The following is an 18,131-nucleotide window of genomic DNA, read 5'->3' as shown; positions in this document are numbered from 1 at the left end:
ATTACTTTCTTTCATCAACACTCCTACATCAAATCCTCTCAATGAGTATAAACGTTTCCTAACTGTATAATTGCACCTGTCTCTAATCTTCAGGTTTTTGGTCTTTCACTTGTGGAAAAAATCCTAACTTTTCAGGGTTCAAAATAATTTTTCAGCTTTTAGCGTGAATTTGTAGGCTTTTATCAAGGCTCATGTTTTTTCCTAGCTGTTATTAGTAAATGAGCAGTCAACGTCTTCAACACTCAACATGATTTCTTAATAGTATAGAAAGGATTACCTTAAATTGCTTAAAATAATTTCAGCATCAGAATCTTTATTTGATCAACATGTTTTGTGGCGGCAATTCCTTTTCTAAGAAAATGTAGCGAACGGCTAAATTTTTCTGTGTTTGTTCAAGCGTGAAATATACAACTTCGTCGAGACAAACTGTCGCGCTTCTCCATGGGAAATCCGTACTGTACAGTACCGACTTTAATTTGAACGCGTAAGAAGGCTTTGCAAACGACATTGAACAGGATTTGGCAGAAAATAAATCTTGATTAAAGGTAGTATGTAAGTGCAGAAACATAAACACGATAATGTGAGGGTGTGCACCCAAACTTGCATGTTTCACGCTTGAAAAAATACGTAGAAAGCTGAAGACTGTAAACAAAAATACTCCCTGTAGCACGCTTCAAATTTCGAAACTTTATACTCGTTTACGTTTCCGAAAACCTTTTAAAACATTTTTTGGCTGCTTAATTGCCTAATATGAAATCTTTACCATAGCATGACGGCGACTTTTACTTCAGTTGGACGATCAGTAAGCGTAATATTTTGTTATGAAATTCTAGTTCTTCGGTGAAAAATCGCTGATAAGTGTCCTAAAAGTTGCGGCTGCCCCCGACAGCCGGCTGTTATTTTGAACCTTGCTTTCATCAAAATACATTCATCTGTTTTATTCCAAATTATCTGTAGCCTAAATAACTTATTAAGTGTACATTTTTTTAGTAAGGAAACTCTCTCATATGCTTTTGGGTGACAAAGGGACAGCCATCTCAAAAGGAGAAGGATTTGCTAACTATTCATCAATCCAAACTTTCCATGGTGCATTCACGAAAAAAGATAGGTGTGTGCTCTTCACAGTTCACTTGGTAGTACCTGGGAGGCACAGGTTTGAACGAAGTCAAAACCTACATTTTTGGCCTTCCTTTTCTGCAATTGCGTAAATTGCAGTTTACCTGTGAGCATCACTGCTGAAACATTGGTTTCATTGAGAGATCCATTTGGTTCAAGATATGCTAAATGGCAGTGGAAACACTTAAACAGTTGAAAGTAAATTTAAAATGAAAACAAACTACTTCAGTTCTTTTAATTGATTGCGGCAACTCCATCGCATTTGAAAAAGAAACCCAGATGAATGAAACTCTTGAACCTGGGCCACTGAATACAACCAAGGTTCCTCAGGGTACTCTACCAGCATGTACTGCAAGCATAACTATGAAATTGTTAATGATAGCAACACCATCGAACCATTTCATAACAACAAGAGAAAAACCTCTGCGATTTGTCTAGAAGACTGGAAAAATATATCCAATTTTACTGAGTACCGGTAGATATGAATCGACAAGAGATAATAAATGAAGCCAGCTCCATTGCAAGCTTTCACACAGGATCGCAGTCACCGAAACGAAAAATTAAGTGACAACTTTTTGATAAACAGACGATGAAACATGTACTTTCTACTTAAACCCAGACACGCACTCATAGTTAGTCTCCACACAAAACCTGTTTACTCTTGACTAATGCCTTATCTTGGTTAAGTAAAGTGAAGCCTCCTGACTTAATTCATAGCTCAGCTGTCAAAAAAATTCAACTTGAAAACTATGGCCCTCGAAATACAAAATAAGGCAGTTGGAAAATGAATTCCTTATTCAATATTAGACGCTTTTGGTGAGTAGTAACGCTAAGTAATTTTACGAGCGTTGTTGGCACAACTCGTAAAATTACTGACTGTTACTTCACACCAAAATTTAACATTCTACTCATACCTTACAAGTTTACGTTTCCAAATTCGCCTCAAGACTACAAAGTCACCTCAATGCCGCCTCACCAACAGGTTCCTCTGTGTTGCTCATTTGAACAGGGAAGAAAGGACACTGGGAACGAGATTGAGCATTTGGACAAGGACCTTTCTTGCGCATTATACCTTAACGTCGATCTTTGCCCGTATCATTTTATTTTAAGAACAGTCTTAGTTTTCAAAATTCCCGCGAAATACTCTGTTCTCGCCATGTCCGCGAGAGTATCACAATCATTAGTTTGAGAGTCTTTACTGAATGAACGTTCCACGTCATCGCGATTCAATGAGAGAAAAATTTGTGACACTAATTTATTTTGTCATTGTTCAATGCCCGAGTGTTGGGATGACATGGTACAGTGCGAGTTGTGCGAGGAATGGTTACACATGAGCTGCGAGGGATCTAAGACCATTTAAGACTGTCCCGGAAGGCGAGTGGCTCTGCATTGTCTGCAGATGGCTAGACTCTAGACGTCTTCGTAATTGTTAAGGTGTTATTTCGGATCCCTCAGCAATTAATAATCGTTAAAATTAGAAAATAAGATTGAGTTCGATGTAATAGTCTCCACTTTTGTTAAGACGTAGACATTAATGTTGATTTGCATCTGAAAATAAGCTGAGAGTTCCAATAGTTCAGAATAGAAACATTTTTACTTATCATAGGCTTTACGAACGACTTGTAGTAGGAGTAGTTTCTTCGTTTTTGTTCAGAAACTGTTTAATGTTATTATTTAAGAAAATCAGACTGAGTTATTTTTGTGAAAGGACGCAATAGTCTCCACTATTGTTATGAAGTTTCGTATCAATGTTGATTCGCATCAGAAGAGGCAAAGATTTATTGTCAAAATTTCAATAGTTCAAATGCAGTAGTTTGTTCACATCTAATTCAAATAGAATTAGTTGGCAAATATGATACAAAGGATGCTTAAATGGAAAGTCTGGTAGGAGGGTCCAAATCTGCGAAAGGGGGTCCATATCCGCTAGCCGGTCCGAATCCGCGGGGGGTCCAAATCCGCTGTGACACCGGCATTCCAGGAGAGAAATCGGGGCTTAAATACCCAAAGCCACTCCAATCTTTGCTTTCCATGAATCTAGTAAACCTTTTTAAAAGTTAAAATTCTCATTAAAATGTAATTCAGTTCATTTTAATAACTTTCGATTCTAATTCGTTACACTAACTAATTTTGGTTTCAGTTTGTAGAACCCGCGAAACAGGCCACATGGCAAAGGAGAAAAATTTGCTATATCACGCTGGGTTTGTTCAGTTGATTTTGATGGTCGCAAGGAAATTTCGAGTTTGTCGTTCAAAACCGTTGTGGTCCATAAGAGCATAACATCATTAATGACGGAAAGAAATTTGCAGAAAGGAGGGCTAGTTCATCGGGTTCCGTATACTAAATCTCGGGAGAAACTGCAAAAACTATTTCAGAGTGTAAGCGTGTTGTTTTGTGTATATATAAACACTGTTGAAGAAATATAAAATGGTTTCCGTGTTTACATAGCCTGATGTAAACACGCAGGAGGTTGGGAGAGCACGAGATAAGCGTAGGAAACCAAGACGCGAAGCGGAGTGGTTTCCAGCTTATCGAGTGTTCTCCCAACCTCCCGCGTGTTTACATCAGGCTATGTAAACACGGAAACCATTTTACATTTCTTTTATAAAATAACTAATGAAAGAGGAACGAAAACCGTGTTTACATACGCTCATGTAAAATGGTTTTATGGCCAATCAGAGCGCGCGTACTATTTGAATTATTTTATAAAACCTATTTTAACTTGTTTTTGTGTCCTTTTAAGCAACGCGATATGTCTGTTGTGACCAGAGTGCCAAATTTTATTCTTTAATTTTGATCTTCTCCACACTGTGCGTAGTTCATGACCTGATATTTCAACATAAATTATCGAGAAGGCGCCTTGACCCTTGTCTACCTTGTAAGTCACGCAAGCGCGCAAGCGTTACGACCGATCACGTTTACGCAGCGTTTTAGGACAACTCGGCATCTAATCTCCATTCAGTTGCTGTGAAAACCTAAAATCCTCAACGTAGAAGGTAAACGAACGAAGTTGGAACGGTCACAAGGAGATCTTGGTCAATTCTAAGAATCATGCAAATAATCTTTGACACGAGCGCAATAGAGCAAACACATGGATTTGCGTTGTTTTTAAGAAGTTGGTAGATGGAAGCTAGAGATATACCCGCGGGTTTGAGGTAATCCGTGACCTCATTGGTGTATAAACTACGCATTGATATGCTTTTTCAGCCCGATTAACGCCTGCGTTTTGAGAATTCTATCGTACGAAGTAGTGAATTTTTGATATGCAAATTAAGGTCGTAGAGAAGGGTTTCCTCTGATCACGCTGGTATGAAAAATACTTCAGCCGAGGTTTCCATATTTCGTCTGTGAACTAACTGAACACATCTTGGAACTTCTAGCAAGATAGAATTCCGTGAGCTACATTGTTGCAGTCGGTGCGCGCTGGACAAAATCTTTGAAATTTACAATTTCGATCGCTGTCCATAGGGGTGGTCTGGCCAAATATCATTTTTGACTTGTGGCAACGCAAAAAAAGAGAATTGTAGAACAACTAAATTATTTTTGAAACGTGCGTCCTAAACCCTTTTCATGGGCAAAAAATAAAAGAAAACTTTCTTTCGACGGGAAGTCGAGAGGACCGCTCTTAGCGAGAGCGGCACTTAAACAGTTACATGTAGCGACATTTTTTCTTCTCAAAGTACCACACAAGTATGCAAAGTTATGAAGAAGTTTCAGAGCCTTCTATTAAATTTTTCTCCCAATCTACTGATAACATAGTGTCCTTCACAGCTTTCATTTGAGCTCGTCACAAGGAAAGCACATTTACTACAACCATGAATTAGAATATGATTTTCATTTGTCCTCACTCCTCCGATTATCAAAAGCAATACGTAGAACAACCAAAAATCAGTCTCACTTAAATTAATTTTCCTCAGCAATCATTTTCAATCCTTTAACCCCTTAAGGTGAGTAGCAAGTACTTCCTCCTGCAATATCAAGGTAAAGATGCCAATAAAAAAAAAATTTGTCCATTAAGTTTGCATTTTCAGTAACAAAAGAAATGTAAATTCAGGTCATTTTTTCACCATCCAGAGATTATTCTAATGAAGATAATTATTCCAATATTAATGTCTACAATATTCTTTTTGGCCAAAATTAAACTTGTCTTTAAACAAACACGTCAAAGAGCTCTCCAGTCAAATCATTCCTCAAGCTGGCCGCTTATTATTAATTTGAAAGAAAACGGCTGAAACTTGTAGCCTGTTCCTTGATAAAACTTGCTCTGGAACTCGACCCTACAAAGACAAAAAAAAAACAAATCAATACTGGGACTTGAATTATTTACAAAAATGCTTTTAAAAAGTCATGCTAACAATTAGCTCACATTTTTCTGTTAACCATCACACTGACTTATTTAGTACAGGAAATCAAGTTAGAGTACAAAAGTACACACTACAGTAGGTTTTGTGGTGGACATGTATTAATCTGAGTTGGTTGCTGAGCAATGAAATTTAACAACCTAATAATTTGGGGCTGCTAAATAACAAGTGCAAATTAGTTGAGAACTTTCAAATGGGTTTTGGTTGAACCCATCACAGTGCTAGTGGGGCACTGTGATGGAGCCACTTAACCCTTTACACCCTAACATCAGAATGCATATTCTCCATACTGTTCTCTATACATTTCTTAAGGTTCTGATGAGGAGAATTTGTCTAACAGTCATGAGTTCTTTAGTCGTTGATCATGTCCCTTATTCTCATGACCTTTGTGTTTGATTCAGGGGTGACATTTTAAGGAGAAATTAGATGCTAGTCATTCTTAGGGGCTTAAGGGTCAACTTCAGTATACCCATTATACAAGATTACTGGGCATAGTAAGCCTAAGGTACCACACTCATTTTCAAATTCAACTTATAACAATGTTTGGGATTGATTGACAAGATCTGGGCCAACAGACATGATGAAAGTTTTGCTTGCCTTGAAATTTAAAAACTTACCAGTGGAGACGTAGAGCGTGTAAGAAGGCTGATAACCCCTCCATAATCAAAAGAATGGCAACAGTGAGTACTGGAGGCAAAAAAATTCAGATAACATCAGAAACTTCAACTAACACATACTCAGGGTTGTAGTCTGCTGGTGAAGATTAAACTAAGTCAGCATAATTAGAGATCAAGCAAAACATTTTGTTCCATTCTTCCCAACCCCCTCAAAGCAATGTAAAGATGGAAATGCAAGACAGAAAAAGAGGCCATGATGAAAAAATTGCTCAAACGACCACTGCGAACACTCACCTGCCCAAAACGAAAACAAAGCAAAGGAAGCAACCACTCCAAGTCCTCCCTTAAATGACAGAGCCAAATGCAACACCATGCTCCATAACACTTCAGACAGCTCTAAAAAGACAGAGGTACAGTAAGTAAACTATTTTAAAACATCAGCAGTTGGTATGGTTTAAGCATTAGCTTCTCAAGATGGGGAGGTTTTGGACATCAAAAGTGAAATTATTCAAATCATAATTACCACGAGAGAACTAAATTATGTGCATAAGACATGGTGTAAGGTACTTTAGAAATACTACTGTGTTCAAGATTTTATGTTTGAGCAAACAGGTCTCCACTCTATCATCTTTCTTGAAACTTGACAAATTTGAACAGAAACCTAATGCAATAACTTACCTGCATGTGCCAAACTAAGGGCCCACAGTCGCAAGTAAGAGGCTGTATTTGAGATACAACCCAGGCAGTATTCAATGGTATGAATGGCCTGATGTACAAATACTTCCCCAAAATCAAACTAAATGGAAAACAAAGATGAAAAAGAAAGACTAAGAATTATTATTATTATTATTAAAAAGAGAAGTTATTCCAGGTACTATTTTGATTGGTTGGCTCAAAGCTCAACAGCATACCATTAGTATAATCAGACACATGGTTACATGGAAACCTTGACAAATCCTCTTGCTCATGTAACCTTTTACACATTTCAGCATTTCAGTGTTTCAAACTAGTAGGAGTAGACCCCAAAGGAAACTAACAACAGCCTTACCTCCTCATGAACATCATCATGAGGTTCATTCTGTCCCTGGCCTCCATGATGGACTATTTCAGAGTCCCCTTCTGTCCCTTGAATCTGTACTGTCGATGAGGCAGGGCTGCTGGACCTCAGCCTCTGGAAACCCTAAGAGCACATTTGTGTTAAGACTATAAGGCTCTTTAACGTCAGAATCTCATTATAATTTTTATACTCACTGGTGAACCATACTTGTAGATGGCAACTGTATCTAATTAATGTCTCAGTTCAGTAAGAGATCAAAGAACACATTGAAATATGATAAGAGAAAAAAAATGGCATGCAGAGCAGAGGCGATTGTGTCATTAATGACCTTACCACATTTTGATGTCTACTATGATCTATCACTGAAAACACCCAGAGCAACAAGGAACCTATTTGTTTTTCATGGTAACAGAGCAAAATCTTGTTGAAGGTAATGTCATCTATACATCTTTCCTCCAAAAATTTAGCAGTAAGAACCATACAAAATGCATGTGATTGACAATTCAGACTCCTGCTTTGTGATCATCCAATTTTTGTTTATCACACATATGATTGCAGAGCAAATTGGACTCCACTTGGTCCTATTACCATTATAAACTGGAATAAATGAGGTACTTCAAACTAACTTAAGTGAAGCAACACCTGACGTCAAACATTAGTATAAAACAAAGCTGATAAAGGGCAATTGATCCAGGTTTTTTTTTGTGCTTGTATGTGGAATTACATGCAACCTACAAAATCTTAGACTTACTTGTGCTTCAGCAACTTTGTGCTGATGTCGAAGATAAAAAGGCTTGACCAAGAGCATCCAAGGTACACACAGTACAGCTATGATAACTAGTATAGGCTGGATAACATCCTGTAGTGAAAACAAAGAACAATGAGATAAGAATACAGAACAAATACAAATTAGATTAGACACAGTTAGTGATACTTTGCTTTTTCAGTGTTGAAGGAACTAAGAAATATTCCCATTTTTGTGGCAGTTCTTTAGTTATGTGGTCAGGATTCCACCCACCTTACTATATAATTCAAAATATTTTCCTTTCTTCTTTGTAGGGATGGGCAAAGCTCAAATACCAAGAGGCAGAAATGCCTAATGCCCAAAAGCATAATGGTAACAGCTGTATGAAATAAAGATACTATCCCAGAGGCAGCCAAAAATGTTTGATTGTAGAAGGTGCCAATCCAGCACAAGTTAGTACAGGGCCAGGTTGTTCAAAGCTGGGTTAAGATAACCCAGGATTAGTGTGAAATCTGATTTCAGATCTGAAAGCTTTTTTTAAAGAAAAGTCAGCATAATTATTTTTGTCTACAATTTGATGATTAGATGCTCCAAAGAAAAAAAAAAAAAGAGAAAATTTTTCTGAAAAGCCTTTTGAACAAAGAGTTAGTTTGTTAGTTAGTTTTTAGTTAGGGCTAATCAGCCTTCATACAACCTAGATTTATGCAAGGAAAAGTAGCCAAATAAATCTGGAAAGTAGGTAGAAATTCTCCAATATTCCATGCCCTACAAACACACTGTCCCTAGATCACAAAGCATGGTTGGAAAAAATGATCCCTTGCCCTGTTTGGCTTCATCTCAAACAGGGATAGATGGTTTAACAGGAATCCTGTGAACTACCTGTCCTGGGAAGAGAAGCTCAGAACTGTGGATAGATCCTCCAAATTTAAGAAACATGTTGATGAGTGCCAACAGCAAACTTGGATACTACAAGAAATGTAAAAAACAAATGATCAAAAATATTTTTTTAGCCATAATCAATCCCTTATTTAGATTGTTTAAAATGGATTCAAATGTAACTGATATCAATGTCCTGTTTAAAAACTGAGTTACAATGCCACTTCAGCCTAATTTGCATCTGTAGAAGAACATGGCTAACTCTAAATTTATGCTAATTCAAAGTTAAAACTATTTAACTCAAAGTATATTCAGTCACTTACAATCAGCAAACTTAAACTTAATTTCCTTTGATGAGGTACGGAAATTTTCAAACAGATAGAGCAATCCTTTCACATGCTGAATTTTGAAGATATCCAAGCAATTTTAGGCAGTATTAAGAAGTACTTTGGGTGCTAAAATCTGCTCATTACTGCCTGAAAAGGAGAACATTGCACTGAAAGTTTCTCCGCAAAATTACACTCTCTTCATTCCTTATAAACACCTCTTAACCCTTCATTCAAATCATTCAGAGGCTGGAAATCCTAACACATGCATGTGTTTATCAAAAATTCTTTCCAGACAGAGGTAAAAACTAAGGCAAACAGTAGATCACCTCTGAACACACCTGAATTAAGTTCACTGATTTGGCTATGAGAGATTTACAAAACTTACACCCTTTGAAGTAACACTGATGGCAATCCACTTGTAGAAGATCAAAATGACCAGGTAACCAAAGATGCAAAACAAAAACAGAACCTGGAAAAAGAAAATGGATATCATGGAAAAAATTACAAGGAAATTATGTGTATCACAAAAAAGGGTAACTTAATTAAATCAAGTTTCATTAAATAAAAAAACATGGTCAAAAGAAAAATAAAAAGTACCACAAGGAAACCATGAGAAATTCCCATTAGAAATTCAACTTACAACAAACAAATTGCCTAAAACATCAGAAAATGCAAGCTCCCTGGTCCCTATTTTTTTTCTCTTTTTGGTTGATTGGTACACTCCCAAGATCTCATTAGCAATTCTTCTCACAGTTCCATGTACCATACGATTATTATTTTTGTTCTGTCAATTTGGTATTGGATCAACTAATAATCCTCTTAATGATAATTCTCCCTATTCTCACCAATTTTCTGCTTAATATTGTACTGAAATTGTGAGGAGACATTACTTCTTGATCACTCATAAGAGTTAAGGGTTAAGTTTTTGAAATGTAACACTATCAAAGGAACAAAATGTTGACTTACATGTCTTAAACAATGGTAATTTTATTTGTCAAAAAAACAAAAAAAACCTAAGGTAAGCTAAGGTAATTTGTAAGCATTGTGGAATGATATTGTCTCCTGCATTAACAGAAAACGTGCTAGAAACTACTTTTCTGGAAACAAAAAGAAGTGAATCTTAGTAATGTGTTATTCACACAGAACAAACTACCTGTGGTATAAACTCTGTGAAGATATTCAGAGGTTTATTGAAGTGCCTGCAGAAACAAATAAGACAACGTTAGCCAAAAGTCAAGAAATGTAAAGTGTTACACCACACCTGAGTTCTACAACTGTACTTTGTGTTTAACAACTTAACCCTTGGCATCCTAACATCAGTATGCATATTCTCCATACTGTTCTCTATACATTTCCTGAGAATTTGACATGCAGAATTTGTTTAACAATCCAGACCTTCTTTAGTTGGTGATCATTTCCTTTATTCTCATGACCTAAATGTGTGACTCAGAGGTGATGTTGTAAGGAGAAATTGCATGCTAATCACCCTTGAGATTTAAAGGGTTAAGGTCGATAAGGTCAATGTCTACCTATGATTGAAGAAACTCAGACAAACACCAAACATCATATGTGTCACACCAAACACAATGGACAGCTTCATTTTGAATGAATTGGTGAAAGTCAGTTTGTTGGTAGCTATTTGCCAGATCTGAAAATTAAATAAAGGAAATCAAATTAAAAAATTAAATAAACAAATAAATAAATGGATTTTAAATTTGCAGTTCACACAATCAACCTGCTCTGGCCTGTGTATTTTAAAGTACAGTCAATCCTGTATTGGGTGATCATCCATGGGGAATGACAAGATGACTGCTTAACACAAGTTGAGTGCTTAATACAGGTTCCAAAAATCAGGGTAACATAGAAAAAGATAAAAAACAAAAAAAAACCATTATATGCAATAATTGAGCACTTATAATAGAAAACTTGCTCAAAAATACTACTAACATTGATTAAGGGAGAAAGATAAGGATAATATTATATTTGGAAGATTTTTCTAAGTTTTATTCAAACAGTCCTACTTAAATACAGGTGGAAGACAATACAAACAGGTTGTTGGGACTCACTCAAAGGTGACCATGTCTGTTTAACCCTTAAACTCCCATGGGTAACCAAGACAGAATTTTTCCTTACAATATCAATACAATATCAACCAGATAATGATAAGAAGAAAAATATCAATTTGGGGATAATAATTGATTCAATTCTAAATTCTCTGAACCAACCCTATAAGAATTGTATGGTGGACAGTGAGGAGAATTACAAATTTGATCTGAGAGTTAAAGGGTTTCTAGAAGTGACTGCTTAATATAGGTGAAAATTAAGGTGATTAAGCCAAAACATTTCCAGATTTTGATAACCAACCACTTAATACAGGTTAACCACTTAATACAGTGCCCCTTAACCCTTTACCTCCCAAGACCTGATTGTTAATTCTCCCCTGTAGCTGCTACACATTTCTTAGTAAATTAGTTATGAGAACTTGGTGCTAGATCAAGAGAGCAGCTTCTACCTGATAAGTTTGAATATTCTCATTACCTGTTTGCTGAAGAATGTATGGATATTGTTGGGAGAAGTTTTACGTTAATCACTTGTGGGAGTTAAAGGGTTAAGACAGGTTCAACTTTTTGTACAGTTTGTCTTCATTACATAAACAGTCACAACTGCCATGGACAGTTGCAGGTGTTACATTATGAAGTGATATAAATCCAATTTTTCTCTTCCTGTTCCCCTCCCTCTATCAAGCAATGTTGAATTTACTGCAGGATATCAAGTTACATGATGCACAAACACCCTGACCATGCACCTTGGTATGGAGTGAGTAATGTAGCTCACATTTATTTATTTTAATCCATAATATGGAGATTCTCCATGCTTAACACTCAAGTGACCGAGGCAAAAGAGGCAAATTGTGTCCAGAGCAAACATTTTGAGGGTTTCTTAGAACTGTCTAAAGTATTTTTGATAACCAAAGGACCCAAAATAACGTGTGTATAAATTTCCTTGATCAGCTCGTTAAAGTTTGTGGTAATTTTCCCTAGTTTCATTCTCATACATGTTCATGAAGACAAACACTAGAGAGTGGAATAATTGGATAGAATAATAAAAAAAAAAAAAACCAGCATAAACAACACATGACTGGAATACTTACTGGGTCAATACCAAAGTAGTATGGTATCCCACGGTATGTCTCCTGTGGCTCAACCATAATATCTTGGTTCTCTGCATAAGAGTCCAATGCCTTTTTGCTAAAGAAACATTCAGCAATCAGACATGTAAAGAAATCACAAGGTATAATAAAAAAAACCTAAAATAAAATATATAACTGCAAGAAGGGACAATTAATAGTTCAATCTTGCATGAGTAGTATTCTGAGGGTAAATAAAAACATTCTGTACATACTTGATTGGACCATAATCTACACTAAGATCCCAGGCTGTGCCAAAGATGTTAAAGGACTTGGAAAAGCAGTCATTATAAATAAGACCAGTGTAGACTGCAAACAATCCCATCAGCATAATGATGTAGCGTCCTTCGAAAACTGTATCAAACATCTGAGGACAGAAACAATGTCAATTTATGAGAGGAAATTCTAGATCTGTCAACTTACTTGGTACTGCATTTCTGAGGAAATGTTTAAAAGCACCAAGCTGATATCTTTCTACTGCTTGAAAGCACAACAAATGATAAGAACTTTAACAGCTGAAAAACTCCTTTAACATCCTGAGATGCTCCTTTGTAGAATTTGGTATTGGATCTTCTAATACTCTCCATATTGACATTTTCCTTTGAACTCATCACTTGTTTGTTTGACACTGTATTGATAACGTAAGGAGAAAGTTTTTTCCTTGTTGCTCATAAGAGTTCAAGGGTTAAGTTAAACTCATATCAGCCCTAGAGCTGGGCAGTCTGTGCAGCCAGACCTTATTCTAGTTTCTCTGGCAGAAGCCAAAAATGAATGCTGCTGTTCTTCCTGAATGAGATACTAGTTCATCCAAAGTTACCCCCCTACCCTCCCCCCACCCCTCCATTTTATCTGGCTTTCCTGAAAATTCTCTGGGATCCATTTAAACTTTAAGTGGGAAGAAACACTGTGAGAGTAAGAGGTCTGGACCAAACACACAATACAATGACCTGGCCAAATCTTCAATAAGGACCATTTGATCCAAAGTCCAGTACCCTACCTGTTACACCACAATATCTGTTTAATAACACATCACACCAGAAAATTCTAAAATGTTTTCTTTAACTGAAATTAAGTCTACCTCTCCTCCTTCTTTATAGCCTGCCAGTTTCCTTTCATTCACAACCAACCACAGGGCAAACAGAAACATGATCAAACCATGACCACAGTCTCCGAACATGACCGCAAACAAGAATGGAAATGTGATGACTGTAAACAAGGCTGGAAAGAAAAAATTAAAATACATCTTAATGCTAGAACTACCTCTCTAAATGGAAATTACATGACCACATATACACCACAATAAAAAGGAATATTGATCTCTAAGTTAAAATTTTTTTAAGTAAAGTACCTGGATTTACTTCCTGATAGTTTGCTACTCCATAGGCATCTACAATGGCTTGAAACCCCTGGGTAAACTTGTTAGTCCTGTTGAAAGTTGGAGGCTCCTGACGAGTGGTCATGCGATTCAGAATAGATGGTATAGCAGCACCACTGCGCTCTGTGCCTCGCCGCAGTGCTTGCTGAATTCTATCCAAGTCGCTAACTGGACACCAACACTCAGCAATAAGACATTTCTGAGTAACATCCAGGTTGAACATGTTCATGGTGTGATAAATAGCCTTGATCTTTTTGACCTAGCAATGTGAAATCAAATCATAGAATAATAGTGTAAATATCTTACAAAACTTTTGGTTCTCATAATACCTACTTTACTGCTAAACAAATTCTCCTTATCAGTGCATTAGGAAATGTGTGAAGAACAGTACAGAGAATATGCATACCAATGCTAGGGTTTGAAATCCTATGCAATTATAACTTTAATTACCTTAATAAACCACTGATTTATATTCTTTTCCACAGTCATCAACAATCGATGGCGATGGTCACGTGTTTCATTCAACACCTTGATAAAATGCGAAGAAAAACATAAGAAAGTTACCTCAAATCAAAGTTAACTTAACCCTAACATCAATAAATTGTCCCTTGATTAGTAGACCAGTATATGTTACTCACTGTTTGAAGATCTTCAATTCTAGTGGTTACTCCAATGGCCATTTCTCGCCTCTCCGCTGCAGTATCTGGGCAAGGATACAACGTAGCACGGAATCTAAAAGGAAAAAGCCAAAATTTTTGGGTCATCATTTATCTCATATTATAAATTTAAAGACTTTAACCAAACCAATGGCCAAGTTAATCCATTTTGTGGATGAAAATCACCAAAGAAGCTCTAAATTCCACAGTATGACATAATAAACCCAGGATTAAGGCTCATAAGGACTCCAACAACAGTGTTTGAGAGTACAATAAAGTAAGCATACACATCTATAATACTACAGGAAAGATTACACAGTATAAGCAAATAATAAAAGACTTTCTCACCCCTCACAAATCTTCTTCACCCTGCTTTTGAGCTGATCTCCTTGAAAGAATATAATAAAGACACATTTGTTGACTTGGTCTCCAGTGCTTGGATCTTCCAGAGGAGTCTCTATTTCTGCCTGTTTGAAGAAAACGTTTCCACGACACGCCACAGAAGACACTCAAAGGAAGGTACTCGCTCTCTTGCTATAACACCAGTCACAAAACTAGACAAGTGATAGATCAAATGTGCAACAATGTAGGTCATGAGCAAAAATGATAGACACACAGTTAAAGGTAACTGCTGAGACAAAATTATACATCTTCAATTCCCTTACATCTAACATGAACATGTTAACTTCTCACCTTTAAGACTGACTATAATACACATTGATTCTGATGGAATAATCTTCATGGAGTCATTTTTGCAATGTGGGCAGCATGGAGGGACAACCTTGCAAGGCACAAAATGGCCTTTAAAAATATAAGTCAAGAATTGTATATTTATTTTGAAGGTTAAAATAAAACTCAGGTCAAAATGATTTTAAACTAGTTTGATTTGTTTTTTTTTTCTTTTTGAACCAGAACAAGTACGATAAATTTCATAAACAATGAAAATACATTTCAAACTAAATAAGATGACATGACCTCAAAAAAGCTAGAGTTGCTCTTACACGTTTTTCATGCTCTCCAAACTTTTCGCATGCATCGATAACTCAATATATGCACACTAAGCATGAACAAATTCTCAACTACTAACAGTGATTTCAATATTTCTCATAAAAAATTCAGTCATTTTAATCAAGTCAAGTATACATTATGGTACACTGTACTTACTTAATGGAAACAGTTTACCCTGAGAGTCAATTGCTTCAGTAGGTAGTAATGACTGAAAGAATTCTCCATTCCAAAACTCCTGATCATGCATGGGATGGCTGTTGTGAATATTCATGTCACACTTTGAACAGACAAAAAAGCAAGGTCCACAATCCATACATCGAACAGACTGCTGAAGGTCAGAATTGCACATAGAGCACTTTACTGATGGTGGTAAAGCTTCTTTGGACAAAGCATCACTAAACAAAGTTTCTCTGAAGCCTTCCCAGTTTGTCTCTAGGCATGTCTGCCTAGTTTGCCAGGTTATCCTTTTCAGTTTGACATCTTGTCTGACAATATCTTCAGCCATTCTAAAGGCCTCTGATAAAAGATTTTCTATCATAAAAGAGAAACAATTATTATCCTTGTAAATGGTTCATTTGGTTTCCTTTTTCTGTTCTCAAATATTATATACTTTTTACATTTTTCTAACAACATAGTTTAATAAGAACATGTAAATAAGTACATGTATAGCTAATCTTGATCCTATTGACTGTTTTATCAGTGGACATGTATGCAACTTTACTTTATATTTTGAAAGTGGTTAGTGCATTGCCTAAAACCAGCTCGTAACGACCTAATAAAGATGATAATAATGACAACAGTGATATTTTCACTGCTTAAATATGCTCCTGGAGAATACAGCACATGATACAGCCAATCAAGAAACTTTGGCTAATAAATAAAAATGTCAATTTTTACAACACTTAATATTTGGTACTGTAAAGCACATAATTTTACAAAATCTATAACTTTCTTTTTAAGTCATTATTACTTAGGCTTGTAGCCTGTTTTCATCATGATATCACAGAGCAAATACAACTACAAAAAATTAAACTCAGAAACAAAAGTAACACACTGTTGAATCTTGCAGGTCTGCTATCATTTACCTTAGTAATCATAGTTTACTACATGTTACTTGATTGGCTGACACTATGGATGTGTCCAAAGTAAATTATAGAAAACAACTGAAAAATTGAAATGATCTCGTAATTACATGTATGCATCTGAGCTTAATTCTAGAGATGAAAAGGTCAAAAGCTATATAACGTAATAATACTAATTGAGCAAGCTCTATATGACATTAGGTATCCTTGTAAACCCACAGAGCAAGAAATTATAACCCTCTGATATGATCTGGTGTTTTTATGACTTCTTTTTGGTTGGGGAATTCCACAAATCAATAACATTGAGGAAGTGGGTTGTGCAAAAGTTAAATATGCACTTCTGATTTTAATTTAAGCTTAATTTGCAAGTTAAATTTAATCATTACTGCTTTCAAAGGGGAAGTAAATGAAATCAGTGGAAATACAAATTCTTGAACTTACCATTATCTTCAATGTGCTTAGAAGGAACATCACAGATATTTGAATCATCATGATCTGCTAATAAGCTTTCGTCAACGTTATCACTTGCCGGGTTTTGTATAGACACTACACAATTAATAAGGGAACAAACGAGCTTTAGAAATCTGAAGACAGTAACTTTATGAGGCAAAAAATGCTTAAAATACTTCACCATTTTTAATAACAACAATTCAGGGCTTTGAATTCGTAAATCATCAAAATCTACTCACCTCCAGTTGATGTACTCTGCACTGAGGAGCTTGATCGGGAAGGTCTCCTGGGAGCTTTAACAATTCTCTCACCGGAGGAATTATACGTGATGTCAGTAACATGACGTTTCCTCACCTTTTTGTCCCCTTTCAACTTATTTTGAAGACTGGAAATAGCTCTTTCTGCTTCTTCCGCGATTTCCTTCAACTTTCTCTCACGACGGGAATCCGCCATTTTCAGAGGATTCCTTCTCGAAGGATTTGCTACCAGTCCTTTTGGCGCGTGCTTACCCGTTAAATGTAGACTGTACACATTTACTACGCTTACCTCGCATCTATTGTAGCCTTATACATTCTTTTGCAGGAGGTTGGGTTGTCATATCCGCTAGCGGATTTGGACCGCGGGGGGTCCAAATCCGCTGTGACACCGGCATTCCAGGAGAGAAATCAGCGCTTAAATACCCAAAGCCAGTCCAATCTTTGCTTTCGAGTTTGATGTCGAGTTTGTCGCTGAAAACCGTTGTGGTCCATAAGAGCGTAACATCATTAGTGATGGAAACAAATCTGCGGAAAGAAGGGTTTGTTCATCGGGTTCCGTTTACTAAATCTCGGGAGAAACTGCAAGAATTATTTTAGAGTGTATACGTGTTGTTTTGTAAATATAAACACTGTAACCTATTTAAACTTGTTTTTGTGTCCTTTTAAGCAACGCCATATGTCTCTTATGACCAGAGCGCCAAATTTTATTCTTTCATTTTGATCTTCTCCACACTGTGCATAGTTCATGACCTGATATTTGAACGTAAATTATCGAGAAGGCGCCTTCCGATCACCTTTGTCTACTTTGTAAGTCACGCAAGCGCGCAAGCGTTACGACCGATCGCGTTTACGCAACGTTTTAGGACAACTCGGCATCTAATCTCCATTCAGTTGCTGTGAAAACCTAAAATCTTCAACGTAGAAGATAAACGAACGAAGTTTGAACTGTCTAAAGGAGATCTTGGTCAATTCTAAGAATCATGCAAATGATCTTTGAGACGAGCGCAATTGAGCAAAC

The 18,131-nt window shown here is 36.5% G+C and overlaps 2 protein-coding genes across 2 annotated transcripts; both read right to left on the bottom strand.

Annotated features, from left to right (window-relative positions):
- Positions 1-4,929: 4,929 nt before the first annotated feature.
- On the bottom strand, positions 4,930-14,820 carry LOC136283820 (V-type proton ATPase 116 kDa subunit a 1-like). Its single transcript, XM_066173131.1, has 17 exons — positions 14,665-14,820; positions 14,299-14,392; positions 14,111-14,188; positions 13,634-13,919; positions 13,364-13,503; positions 12,501-12,652; positions 12,250-12,346; positions 10,628-10,746; positions 10,252-10,297; positions 9,484-9,567; positions 8,773-8,859; positions 7,900-8,007; positions 7,140-7,271; positions 6,770-6,887; positions 6,386-6,487; positions 6,092-6,161; positions 4,930-5,390 (listed from the first exon to the last, which is right to left on the bottom strand). The coding sequence occupies exons 2-17, from the start codon at positions 14,338-14,340 to the stop codon at positions 5,297-5,299; spliced, it is 1,755 nt and encodes a 584-aa protein (XP_066029228.1). The 5' UTR covers positions 14,341-14,392; positions 14,665-14,820; the 3' UTR covers positions 4,930-5,296.
- On the bottom strand, positions 14,734-17,876 carry LOC136283823 (uncharacterized). Its single transcript, XM_066173146.1, has 6 exons — positions 17,750-17,876; positions 17,096-17,638; positions 16,848-16,952; positions 15,481-15,855; positions 15,010-15,117; positions 14,734-14,870 (listed from the first exon to the last, which is right to left on the bottom strand). The coding sequence occupies exons 2-6, from the start codon at positions 17,307-17,309 to the stop codon at positions 14,863-14,865; spliced, it is 810 nt and encodes a 269-aa protein (XP_066029243.1). The 5' UTR covers positions 17,310-17,638; positions 17,750-17,876; the 3' UTR covers positions 14,734-14,862.
- Positions 17,877-18,131: the final 255 nt, after the last annotated feature.

Source organism: Pocillopora verrucosa, chromosome 10 (assembly GCF_036669915.1).
Source record: "Pocillopora verrucosa isolate sample1 chromosome 10, ASM3666991v2, whole genome shotgun sequence".
Lineage (NCBI taxonomy): Eukaryota > Metazoa > Cnidaria > Anthozoa > Scleractinia > Pocilloporidae > Pocillopora > Pocillopora verrucosa.
Note: the sequence above shows the minus strand (reverse complement) of the source record. Positions and strands in the feature narration are given on the sequence as shown.

Coding starts and splice junctions, on each gene's coding strand:
- LOC136283820 (XM_066173131.1), bottom strand. CDS start 14,340: ATGGCCATTGGAGTAACCACTAGAATTGAAGATCTTCAAACA. Junction 13,504..13,633: donor CTATCAGGAAGTAAATCCAG/GTACTTTACTTA, acceptor TTTTCTTTCCAG/CCTTGTTTACAGTCATCACA. Junction 12,347..12,500: donor GTAGATTATGGTCCAATCAA/GTATGTACAGAA, acceptor ATGTTTCTTTAG/CAAAAAGGCATTGGACTCTT.
- LOC136283823 (XM_066173146.1), bottom strand. CDS start 17,309: ATGGCGGATTCCCGTCGTGAGAGAAAGTTGAAGGAAATCGCGGAAGAA. Junction 15,856..16,847: donor TAAGCACATTGAAGATAATG/GTAAGTTCAAGA, acceptor CTTTTATGATAG/AAAATCTTTTATCAGAGGCC. Junction 15,118..15,480: donor GGGTAAACTGTTTCCATTAA/GTAAGTACAGTG, acceptor ATATTTTTAAAG/GCCATTTTGTGCCTTGCAAG.